We start from the raw sequence: 13,479 nt of genomic DNA, 5'->3' as shown, positions 1-13,479 counted from the left end.
CGTGGTACGCAGATCTGGTGTTTCTGCTCGCCGACGTTCCGTGGCAACTTCCTCTCCGCCACGATCTCCTTTCCCAGGGCCCTCTGTTCCACCCGAATTTACCTCAGCTTCATTTGACAGCGTGGCTGTTAAAACCGCGGTCATCCAGACGATGCTTCACGCTCACAAGCCCCAGTCGCCCCGCATTTACTACCGGACCTGGAAAGTGTATTTTGCTTGGTGCGAGTCCGGGCGTTTTCGTCCTCTCAGTTTCTCCGTCCCTAACATTCTGGCATTCCTTCAGGCCGGTTTTGAGAAGGGTCTTCGCCTAGCTTCTCTCAAGGAGCAGATTTCGGCCCTCTCTGTCCTCTTCCAGCGTCCTGTGGCCTCGTGGGCTCAGGTTAGGACTTTTATCCAGGGTGTTGCTCACCGAGCCCCTCCCTTTCGCTTTCCGGTTGAGCCGTGGGACCTGAATCTCGTCCTCGACGCCCTTGGTGGAGATCTCTGTCATTTGTCTCGTTCAAGGTGGCCTTCCTTGTGGCCGTTACCTCCATCCACCGGGTCTCCGAACTTGCAGCGCTTTCTTGCCGTTTGCCATTCCTGGTGTTCCATCACAACAAGGTGGTCTTGCGCCCCGTTCCCTCCTTTCTCCCGAAGGTGGTCTCCTCATTTCATATTAATGAGGAAATCGTCCTTCTGCCCTAATCCTTCTCACTCTAGGGAGAAATCCCTCCATTGCCTGGATGTTGTTCGGGCTCTTCGCCTCACGGAACCCTTCCGTTGTTCGGACTCCCTTTTTGTGCTCCCGGCGGGCCCCCGTAAAGGTTTGCCTGCCTCCAAGGCCACCATTTCCCGCTGGGTTTGGTCGGCCGTTAAGGAGGCCTATGTCGCAAAGGGCCGTGTTCCCCCTTTCAGGTTGACCGCACATTCGACTAGGACAGTTGGGGCTTCCTGGGCGGTGCGTCATCAGGCTTCTGCTTCCCAGGTTTGCCGGGCCGCCACCTGGGCGTCAGTTCACACTTTCTTTAAGTTCTACCATATTCATTCCCTGGCTTCTGCTGATGCCAGTCTGTGGCGCAAGGTTCTGCAAGCGGCTGTGCTTTAGATTGGCGGCATGGTGGTTTGTGGTCCCGGCGTTTGCCTGAGTGGTTGTCGGGTTTCCCCAGTTGAAGACTTGTTGGCTTTCAGTTTTTCTTTTTGGTTCAGGTGTGAGGTTCCTACTGCTTTTGTACCGACTGATCTCTCTCGGCTCTGGCAGAGGGGTATAGCCCACCTGGGTGGAGCCAACACTTTTTTTTTTTTTTGTTTCTAGTGGCAGCTGGGCATATACACATGGTGCTGTGTCCCCCAATGCCTACTACGAGAAAAGGATTTTACGCTGAGAACAAAAAAAATCTTTTTTTTCTCCCCTGCACAAGTCGAGCGTTTAGCCCTATGGTATCATACGTATGCACTGAACTAGCTCTGCCATGTTCATCTTCTCTAGCTTCAGAAATGCACCTGATCCTTTGCTGTTTTAGTCCCCTGTGGTGGTGTTGCCGTGCTCATACCTGTTGGCGTTGTGCTTTTATAGTTGTACATACCTGCTGATTGGGGCAATGCTTTGCTTTTACCATCTTGTTTTCCGTGTCTGAAGTAGTGAAGCAGAGCGTAACGAGCTGGAGGTGACGTCATTCACAGATTTACACTGCTGAAGCTCAGGAACGGTACCGAATTTATGGCACTGTGTCTGCTGTGTGTCGTGACTCTGAACTGACAGATTGGAAATTTGATGACTTCTGTAGTTCAGGAGGTTTTAGAGAGCATTAATATTGGAGCTGCTCATTAGGTAGCTGTATGTGAGCTTGTGTATGATCTCACGCTTGCTTACCTTTTATTAGAGAGCATAGGAGATGTCCCCTGTACTATGACAGTGCATACCCAGCCACTTCGTGTGCATAATCACAAACATGTTAAACTTACCAGTAGATGCAACGGTTGGCCGCTGTAGATCGGTGCTTATCTGCAGAGGCTATCTCTATGTGCCGGCAATCTGTAGAAAAAAGGTTTTTTTATAATATGCAAATTCTCCCCGGTGCATGAAAGGTGATGCCGTTGCACCCAGTGGCTCCGCTCCCTGTTTGCTATGCCGCACCCCTGAAGTGTGGCAGGAGCGCGTTTGGCACCTGTGCAGTAAAGGGATGGAGATTGGCCATCTGCCTGGCGATCTCCATCCCTTTAATGCACAGGTGTCAAACGTGTTCTTGCCAGACTTCAAGGCCACAGGCTTTAATATGTTTTCACTGCCTGTCCTATGTGTTATAGAGCTGGGGGTGCGGAATAGCGGACAGGGAACGGAGCCTCTGGCGTCGCCCTCGTTGCATTTAGGGGGGATTTGCATATTACAAAAAGCCTAGTCTAGAGATCGTCAGCACATGTGGAGATCTCATTAGACTCTGCAGGCAACCACCAATTTACAGCGACTGATCACGTCACCTACTGGTAAGTGATGACAGATGCCCTTTAAGTTCTGCCCCTCGCACCGATGCAAATATCCCAAAATGTCCTGGAATGCCCACAACCCACCCATTGGGACATAATGAGCATAAGCCCTGCCCCTTTTGTGGGTCGTTTTGCAGGATTCTCCCGGTAAAATCGTGACTGTTGGCAAGTGTGCATGCGTGGCTCCTCCGGATAGATCGCCATAGCCTTTTGAGATCCTGGCTGATCCACACAATCATTCAGTGTTTGCATAAGTGATGTGACCAGTCCCATTCAGTTAAATGGAAGGCGTTGCATACCAGTCACAGCCGGCCCTGCAGATGAGATGCCTTGTCTGTGGGGGTAAGATGCAGAAGTCCCTGGAGCGCCATGGCTCCACTGTGATGGTCAGGAGATCCAGAGTTCAAACCCTCACTGATCAAATATTGGAGACTTGTCCTCAGGAACCACATGAAGATAGATTCAAGGACTGCACCTGTCGGACGGGAAACTTTCTATTTTTTTTTTTTTTTTTTAACTAAAAACCTAGGTTCATAACAACGTACTAATAGTTGAGATTATCTTTTAGCTGGTCCTGGCACTATTCCAGTTTTTTATTTTTTTAAATGAATATGAAGCTATTACTACCTTATTTGCTTAGTATTTATTAGGCATAAAATGTCATGAAATAATAATAATGTCATATTTCACTTTTATATGGACCTTTGAAACCATCAAGCAGCTGTGTACATGAGATCAGGACTCCCAATTATTACTCTATAAAAATCTGTAATTAGCAGAGAGTCTGGGCACAGTGTCCTCTTTATTACATGGGCTTATTAATGCCGGCGTGTGAACTCTGTCATGTCCTGATCCTAGGCCTTTGCTCATTTCCACGTTCCACAGCCAACCTGGTGTTATTGCAAAGCGTAACTCAATCAGGAGTCTGCACTATGTCGCACATTTCATCAGCAGAGAAGGTGCTAAGACCTGCCGTCCGGAAATGGAAAAAAGATAAGTCTGCTCACTTTCATGAAGTTGCTTGAGTTGACTTCCCTTTTGATGGCGTGCTAACCCTTAAAAACCACACTGTACATTTTTTTGATGTACTGGTACATGGATCTTCATGCAACAATCCGGGTTACTGATCTCTACATATCCGCATCCGTAGTTCCGATCCCCGGCCCCATAAAAAAGATGGAGCATGTCCTATTCTTTTTTGAATAAAGTATAATTTTTATTTAAACTGTTTTCCAAATACAAAAAGTGCACTGTTTCAGAATCCTTTTTAGAGCATGTCCTCTTCTTGGACAAGAATAGGCATTTCTATCATAGGGCTGGCCATGTGGGTTCCAGCAAAATGCGGAACGCACACGCCCAGTACCCGTGTTTTGAGGATCTGCAATTTGCAGACCACAAAACCCTTTAAAGGGCTTGATGTAAAAAAAAAAAAAAAAAAAAATATATCATACCTTTTACAGTACATGACCAGCTCTTTCCAACAAAGCTGGAACCAGAGACCTCACCATCCATTGCTCTGTTCTGCTAGATTTATTTCAGGCTGGCAGCTCATGGAGTGTGTCCTTTCTCAGGAGGAGTGTCCTTTTTGCTGTACCATTTTTTCCCTGTAACCTGTAACAATGTCTAACAGAAGATATGGCGGGTGACAGTGGAAAATTTAAAGTGAGCACGTGCAACCACCTCAGTGAGGTGGACCAGAAATCAGGAAAGTTACAAACAGCAGGTGGCGCTATACATATACATTTTATTGAATAGTTCAGTAGCTATACTAAATCTTTAATCGCATGCAATTGCAAAAGTATTCAGATCCGGGTGTTGGTTTCAAAAATGTCGAATATTTTTCCTGGCACAACCTCTTTAAACCGTACTTGCTGTTTGTTTGCTCACTGCTTACAAGGCTATGTTCACATGTCTCAGATCCCATACATTTATTTCTTATTGTTAGAAGAGCAGGAAGATCCAGCATCCGTTAAAACAATATTGTTTACTGAGAAGTCAAATAAAATCCAAAGGACACTTACAAGAAACCACATCTCAGGTTGTAGTTACAGGGTAACTTACCTTTTGTTGAAAAACAAAAAAACAAAAAAAAAAACAAGAGATGGATGTGTTGCTCAGAGTATTCTGCTCCCTTCAGCTTGTGGTGTACTGATCCATAGGAAGTGTATGGGATCCGAACTCCACATGCTCCAAAAGTCAGAGAAGCAGAGTGCACTGAGAAGAGTAGTTCTGCCCCTTCAGCTTTCATCAGCATGTGCTCCAAAAGCCTAGCAGAGCCAATGAAAGCCAAAGAGTCAAAGTGCACCGAGCAGAGCTTCTGCCCCCACCCCCTTTTTTTTTATAAACAAAGATAACAATTTAACGTTAGTCATAACTTTGGCTATGTTCAATGCAAAACTCGACCAAAATAATTGACCTTTCCTTACAGACCTCTGACATCTATTGTTCATCTTGATTACATATGATTATACTTTATTTTATTGTACCTTAGAACCTCCATTTACTTGGGGCAACAGCCATTGAAGATAAGCTACAGGACAACGTACCGGAAACTATTGAGACCTTGGTGAAGGCAGATATCAGAATTTGGATTCTAACTGGAGATAAACAGGAAACTGCTATTAACATAGGTAGGTTATATTTTGCCATGACCCTATTTTGTGCAGCTTCGCCCTTCAAGCTTTACTTTACTTGGATGTGAATTGCTCAATTTACTATTTAAGTGTAATACACTTGGTATTCAACCTGGTCTTCAACCTTGTAAATTGTACCTTTCCTTGTTAACCCACCAGAAGGAAATATTTTTTAGCCATTTAAAAGGGTTATCCCATGACTAATGCAATAAATGAAAATCAGACATCATATAGTACACAACAACCTCTTTCTAACAAAGCTAGAACCAGCCCTGTACCTCACGTGGATCCAGAGATCTCCCCATCCATTGCTCTGCTAGATGTATATCAACTGACAGCTCAAGGGGAGTGTCTTTTCTGCTGCAGCTCAGTGGGCGTGTCCATGCTCTGCCTATCACAGCTCAGGGGTCGTGTCCCTGCTCTGCCTATCACAGCTCAGGAGGCAATTGAAGCATAAAACTGAGCATGTGCGGCCATCTCAGTGAGCAGGACAAAGAAACAAGAAAAGGATCAAAGAGCAGGTGGCGCTATACAGATATACTTTGTTGAATAGCTCGCTGGCAAGTCAAAATGTTTAATTACATGGAATTACGAAAGTATTCAGATCCAGGTGCTGGTTTGAAAACTGTAGAATCCTTTTAGTGGGACAACCCCTTTAAGGAAGACCTTTTCCCTCTCCTGACATGTTTTAGTAACTACCTGCATTCTTTATGTAAAAACAATTCTGGCACATCTGTTCTTATGAGCCCCATGTCATGATTTTTATTAATAGAAATTATGAGTAAATCACTAGTAGTTTGCCATGAAGCTCCATATGGGTGTTACCACTTGGGGGGGGGTCAGACTTCCACAGCCTGTCAGACTTCCACAGCCTGCGCAATTGCCCCAAAGGTGATCCCTCACTGACGTGCTTCATAGCCCCCTCTGCTTTGAGTCGAACCAGGAGGCACTTGCTGGAGTGGTGCCCATCGGAATACAAGTTCCTTATTGATGGTGATGAAGTTAGTAAAAGCACCAATAGTTATGTTTGTCCTACTTTCCCTGAACCCTGCCTAGTGCTGTCAGCAGTTTTGCGGGGACAAAACTGCTGACTGCCTCCCTTTAAATATACATGTAAAAGTACTTACAGTACAACCTACAGTATAGTTTCCCTGCAGCATCATTTCAATTGACTTTCCCCATAATATAAAGTGTAAACTCCTGGGAACAGACTTATCATTCGTTCGTGCAGAGAGTAGTTCTAACTTATACAAAGGCCTACCCTGAAAAGTCTCTACGGGCGTCTGTTCTGTATCACATCAGGACTCAAATGCTCTTCCGGTGGCCAAACGAAAGCACTCGCCACCAATTTCTATAAGAGTCTGATGCATGTGAATTGTTATATCAAGCATGCCTCAGTGGCTTTTTAGTATAAAGCTCTACTGCCTCTATTTCAGACAGATCTTGCCAATTCTTAGTCTCTTCTTTGCGGTTGCCTTTTTTCTCCGTATTTAATCTGGTAACACTTTCATCTAGTACCAGTTTATTTCTGCACCGTGGATATCTGCAGTATTATTCAGAAGCCAGTAGGTGGCACTGCTGCAGTTTACGAGATCACGGACCTGCTATAATCCTGCTTAAATACCAGTGTAGAATCAACCTCAAGTTATCGCTCATTAAAAATCATTCTTAAGAAACATTCCTCAGTGCTTGGACAGGTTTATTGCGTAAGTGGGGTTTCTGGAACAGGATGAATAACATTGGCTATAATGAGCATGTAATGTGCCCACAGTTTGTAAATAGCAAGGTTCCCAAGAGCCGGGCCCCCACCAAAGTAATATTGATGGGCTATCCTTACTAAGGTTAAAGAAACAGAAAACCCTTAGAAAGCGGAGATCTAATTCATTGCTGTGGAAAACGAGGTCAATTATTTTTATTTTTTTATTTTTGACTGTTTTAATAAATGAGGTCCAGTGTTTCTTATAATGTGTGACTTCTTCATTGAAGACTTGCCCCTCATCAGGGTGGATTGAGTCCATAAGTAGCACTCTTTAAGGTTTTGTCCCACCAATAAATATTCTAGTTTTCAAACTAGAACCTGGATATGAATACTTATTTAACTGTTTAATTAAAGAGGACCTTTCACCGATCCAGACATTGTGAACTAAGTATACAGACATGGAGAGCGGCGCCCGGGGATCTCACTGCACTTACTATTATCCCTGGGCGCCGCTCCGTTCTCCTGCTATGCCCTCCGGTATCTTCGGTCACTAAGTTATAGTAGGCGGAGTCTGCCCTTGTTCTGCTGTAGCGCTGGCCAATCGCAGCGCAGAGCTCACAGCCTGGGAGTTTTTTTTCTCCCAGGCTGTGAGCTCTGCGATGCGATTGGCCAGCGCTACAGCAGAACAAGGGAAGACTCCGCCTACTATAACTTGGTTACGAAATCTCCGCCTACCATAACTTAGTGACCGAAATCTCCGCCTACCATAACTTAGTGACCGAAGATACCGGGCATAGCGAGGAGAACGGAGCGGCGCCCAGGGATAATAAGTGCAGTGAGATCCCCGGGCGCCGCTCTCCATGTCTGTATACTTAGTTCACAGAGTCAGGATTGGTGAAAGGTCCTCTTTAAAAACTTATTATAGCTATAGCGTTATTCAGTGACATCGGTCTATATAGCGCCACCTGCTGTTTGCTCTTTTTCTAAAATCTTTGTCCTTTCTTCTGTTGTGCCTCATTCATACATCAGTGATTCACGGATGTGCACTGTATGTGTTCTCCACGGACAGTGCACCTACCTATTCATTAATTTGTGTATTCACACATCCGTGGTTGCATCACGGGTGCATGCTCTATTTTTGTCTGGGTTCACGGATCCATCACACCCATTATAATTAGGGATGAGCGAATCGACTTCGGATGAAAACATCCAAAGTCTGTTTGCATAAAACTTCGGTCCAATACTGTATTAGAATGTATTGGCTCAGATGAGCCGAAGTTGTTGTTTGCAAAGTCTTGCGTGGCTTTGCGTAATAACGTCTACTGTAAAAAAAACAATTTACCGAACTCGGTTTTGGTTCCAAGGTACGACTTGGAACCGAATCGGAGTTCGGGAAATGTTTTTTTTACAGTAAAAATTAATCTATGAAGTTATTATGCGAAGTCACGCAAGACTGCAAAGTAATAACTTCAGCTCATCTGAGCCAATACATTCTAGTACTGTACGGAGGTGCGCTCGCTCCGTGCAGTATTGGACCGAAGTTTTATGCGAATCGATTTCAGATGTTTCATCCGAATTTGATTCGCTCATCCCTAATTATAGTCTGTATATCTGCGAAAAAACACGAACGCAACACAGATGCCATCCGTGTTTCATCAGGGTTTCACGGATCATTAGGAGGAGATGCTCTGAAAATTAACTTTCAGATGTACAGTTTCCTTGAAACACGGATGAGACACAGACCAAACACACAAATCCTCGCAGGCACATCACTGACCATTTCATCTCGGACTTGTGAATGAGGCATTAGAAAGAGGTTGTCATGTAGTAGATTATGTAGGATTTAATCCTGGGATAACCCCTTTAATTGCTGGCCTTCTAAGGAGACCTGGTTGTATACCTCAGTGATGAGCCCAGAGACCATAATAGTGAGTAATCCCCTTACCATTGCTGTGACTTCCTTTAACCTTAACATGGGACTCTAATACTTATGAGAGACGATTGGTTTCAGGCCATGACTTTTATGACCCCCAGATTGGGGGGGATCTAACTCCCAGCACACCAATAAGTTGATTGCAGGAAGGAGCTGCAGTACCCCAGCGCATTATGCGACTACTCCATTGTTTACGAGCCTACGTTTTGTACTTGCCATACCTGGTATTGCAGCTGAATTCCATTTACTTAAATGGGACTGAGCCGCAGAAGCAGACAGCCACAGCCACTACAAAATTTACAGCTCTGTGCCTGGCAAACAACGAAGGGGCAACGCTCTTGCCGGGGAGCCGTGGTCCCTTCGGTCAGCTGATCGGCAGGGGTGCTACAAGTCAGTCCCCCGCTCATCGGATATGAAGCAGACAGCCACAGCCACAGCCACTACAAAATTTACAGCTCTGTGCCTGGCAAACAACGAAGGGGCAACGCTCTTGCCGGGGAGCCGTGGTCCCTTCGGTCAGCTGATCGGCAGGGGTGTTACAAGTCAGTCCCCCGCTCATCGGATATGGACAGCATAGCCTAAGGAAAGGACATCGACAGCATCCAACCTTTAAATTGCTGATCACATTTAAGCTGTAGCATCGTAGATCCATACATTTAGCTTGTACTAAAACACATGGGGATCATCAGCTGTGAGATGTCTACATTATGATCCACATTCATGCTCCTGTGAATATTTCTGGAGAAGTCTGTGACTGCTAAGGACAGATGACATGGCTGATCCCTCAGCTGGATGGCTCTGAGAACACTAGTTCTGTATGGCGGGGCCTGTAATATATGTGTATCATGTAGAGGAGCCACGCAGACTCTCCTGATGTATCGCAGCCTACAGCTGGGGTGGGATTTCCTTCCTGCAGCCTGTGATACATGTAGGCGAGATCAGCTTTCTGCCTTGCCTTTAATGTAGTGCCTGAAAAGCAAGGCGGGGGAATAGTCAGAAATCATCTGATTCTCCTGCCAGACGTCTCATTCCTGGTAGCGTTTATAGAAATGCACTCCGGTGGTTACTGGCACACTATATAAATGATATATTCAGCTGACTTTCTGCACAGTGTGTAGTGTCATAATTCTTAACCTGAACATCAGCAATGTCAAACCTACATCTGCTCAATGAGCCCACCGCTCACATCAGTCTCCTTACATGACACTACGGTAATGCCGATGAGATCTGGAAACGTGTGTAATATTACAGCCTTTATTTGTTATAATTTGGATGATTATGGCTTACAGCTTATGAAACCCCAAAGTCACAGTTTTGAGGTACCCTTTTGAGGTACCCTTTGCTCAGGGGATATGGATTAATTAGTGTGACACTTTGAGCCTAGAATATTGAACCTTTTCACAAAATTCTAATTTTAAGTTTGCATTACTAAAATAAATGAACTTTTGCACAATATTCAAATTTTTCGAGTTTCACCTGTACTCAGCGATACTGGCCACGACCAATGTTGCCGTTCCCTAAAGACAACCATCTACATTTAGTTACCGGTTGTCCAAACCCACTGATTTTAGTATCCGCCAACTTTTACACTTGCGTTGTTGTTTTCCGGTATTGAGATCCAGCAGAGGATCTCAAAACTGGAAAAATAAACCTTTCCGTTTAGTCCTAATGCATTCTGAATGGAAAGAGATCCGTTCAGGATGTCTTCTGTTCCGTCAGCGTTCCGTTTTGTGACCGGAGACACAACCGCAGCTTGCAGCAGTCATAGAGACGGAACAAACCGGATCAGTCACTAAAAACAATGTCAAACTTGACGGATCCATTTTTTGGGATCCTAAAAAAACAGGATCCGTCACCTATTGACTATGTATTTAGTGACGGATCAGTTTTTTTTTACATTTTGATTTCACACAACCGCATCCTAACGGAACTGATGCATCCTGATGTGCAAAATCAAAACGGATCCGTTTAATTCTGATTTTGAGATCCTCTGCCGGATCTCAAAACCGGAATTAACAACGCAAGTTGGATGGATGACGTGGATTTTAACAGGGCAGCATTTGTTCCCTGGAAGATAGGCTTTGCCATACGAGTGTGACAATGGGCTATTACCGATCCTCTACTGATGAGCCAATCTGCTTGTATGTTCATGGAGGAGTTCAGATGGATAACCAGTAGCTGAGAGGGTATCCATCCAACATCCATAGTAACTACCAGTGACAACCATACTAAAAGCAAGCACATTATACGAAGTTAGAATATGAACTGGTCACAGGAAAACATATTTATAAGGGGGAAAAAGTACTGGTATGTCTGATATAGAAAATTTAGGTACGTTTTTTACTTTATAAATATGTGAGCAGGATGATATTCTGTGGTGGAATAACACTCTGCAGACTGCAGGAAAAAAGGCTTTCCAAAAATATCATGGTATGGGGCAGCTATTTAGAGGGAAATATAGAACAGGGGGATATTCTCTAAAAAAAAAAAAAAAAAAAAGCCTGGTAAATACCCGGACAGCCCTCACGAGAGTCTGAGGCCTCTTTCACACGGGCGTCGCGTGTGAGGGCTGGACAGGATGCGGGTGCGTTGTGGGAAAATGCGTTATTTTCCACGCGAGTGCAAAGCGTTTTAATGCGTTTTGCACGTGTGTGAGAAAAATCGGCATGTTTGGTACCCGAACCCAAACTTCTTCACAGAAGTTCGGGTTTGAGTTAGGTGTTGTGTAAATGTTATTTTCCCTTTATAACATGGTTATAAGAGAAAATAATAGCATTCTTAATACAGAATACATAGTAAATTAGGGATGCAGGAGTTAAAATAAATAAACTCTCCTCATCCACTTTTTCGCGTTGCCCGGCTTGTCTTCATTCTTCTTCTTTGAGGACCTGGAGATGGACCATGTGTTGAGCGCAGTGACATCCCCAAGGGTCTTTTTCTCCCAGGTCATCAAAGACGATGAGACGGGCAGCGCGAACAATTGGATGAGGGGAGTTTAATTCTTTTTAACCCCTCTTTCCCTATTTTACTATGCATTATGTATTAAGAATGCTATTATTTTCCCTTATAACCATGTTATAAGGGAAAATAATAATGATCGGGTCCCCATCCCAATCATCTCCTAGCAACCATGCATGAAAATCGCACCGCATCCGCACTTGCTTGCGGGTGCTTGCGATTTTCACGCAGCCCCATTCACTTCTATGGGGCCTGCATTGCGTGAAAAACGCACAATATAGAGCATGCTGCGATTTTTACGCAATGCTCAAGTGATGCGTGAAAATCACCGCTCATGTGCACAGCCCCAAAGAAATGAATGGGTTCGGATTCAGTGCCGGTGCAATGCGTTCACCTCACGCATTGCACCTGCGAGGAAATCTCGCCCGTGTGAAAGAGGCCTAAAAGTGATTCTGGGAACAACCGCTTATCGGGAGGCTACTATTTAAAGGATAACTGTCATATTTTCATTCAAAATTTGATTTTCATATATGTTGTTGCGGCTGTGGTCATAATCGCTAATTATTGTGTTCACATCCCACTTGTTTAATAAGATTCTATCCATAGCAACCGCTCCTCACAAGACGACTTTCTGACTATCTTCTCAAGATGGCCACCAATGCCCTTACCCTGAGGATAAGACCTCCCTAACTACCCAGAATTTAAACACGCCCTTTTCCTCCTGATTAGTGTTAATCGCGAATATCGGCACTATACCGGTCCGACGGGAGCGCGCACAGAGCGTTCTGGACTGCCCACTACTACGTCCTCTGTCTTCTGTATATTAGAAGATAGGAGACGGAGGACACCTAGCAACGCTGTTTTAGCCGCACCACTGAAATGCCTGGGGAGGAAAGGACATGTTGCAATTACTAGGTAATTCGATACCTATACAAAAGTATTAACTAGGGAACGAAGGTAAACGTCAGACCAACCCAATTACATAAAAAAATCAAATAAAAAAAAAAGACAGTTACCCTTTAAGAAGTTCTCTGATATATCTCATAGATTCAAGTTTTGGCGTGCCGTTTATAAAGCTTTCTAAAGTTTTCATCCAAAATTTAAAATTTCTTACAAAAGTAGATGTAGAAATTCTACATCTGGAACTACAGCTCTTTTTTTTATGTCTTTATTAGTGTGAAATCATAAAAAAAAACTTTACGGCCTAAAATTTATTGCCGTTGGTTTTAATAACTTGCGTTATGTTTTGACCTAAAGAAGTTTAACATGATGGTTGCTGATATTTTATGCAATTATAGACCAGTAAAATACATGATCCTTCCTTATTTAACGCCAAAGATGTTACCTAAACCACCTTTCATGTATTCCAAGAAAAGAAATGTAGAGGTTTTTTTGTATAAATTGCTGTTACTTTATAGATTGCCCGCAAAACTAAATTTTTTTTTTTTTCCCTTTTTAACAGGACATTCGTGCCGACTGCTGACCAAGAATATGGGCCTGATTGTCATAAATGAAGGATCGCTAGATGTGAGTATAATTTGCTGCGCTGGGACGCAGTGTTTTTGTTGTATCAAGCACAGACTTTGCTTTTCTTCTGTTATTTGTCTGGAGCTTGTTTGGCTTTTTGAGATGAAATAAGCGATAAAACTTCATTATGTCAAAGTTGGCCTGTCCTTGTGGGATCTGTAGCTCCGTTATGTGGTTGGAGAAAGGCACACATCCAGCATATTCCGTGTTTGCCAGATCCCTCTGCAGATGGTTGTGTTGTGCTTTTATTTTATTTTTTGATGAAATGT

General features: G+C 44.0%; 1 protein-coding gene across 5 annotated transcripts in view; it reads left to right on the top strand.

The window, feature by feature from the left end:
• ATP8A1 (ATPase phospholipid transporting 8A1) overlaps positions 1-13,479 on the top strand; it is a 188,313-nt gene that overhangs the window by 123,375 nt on the left and 51,459 nt on the right. For all 5 annotated transcript variants that reach the window (XM_044298696.1, XM_044298712.1, XM_044298679.1 and 2 more), the window contains 2 exons: positions 4,952-5,090; positions 13,146-13,210. In XM_044298696.1, the coding sequence (XP_044154631.1) occupies positions 4,952-5,090; positions 13,146-13,210 (204 nt within the window). The remainder of the gene's footprint in view (positions 1-4,951; positions 5,091-13,145; positions 13,211-13,479) is intronic.

Source organism: Bufo gargarizans, chromosome 1 (genome assembly GCF_014858855.1).
Source record: "Bufo gargarizans isolate SCDJY-AF-19 chromosome 1, ASM1485885v1, whole genome shotgun sequence".
NCBI classification, from domain to species: domain Eukaryota; kingdom Metazoa; phylum Chordata; class Amphibia; order Anura; family Bufonidae; genus Bufo; species Bufo gargarizans.
The sequence above is the reverse complement of the archived record's forward strand: the minus strand, read 5'-3'. Positions and strand labels throughout refer to the sequence as shown.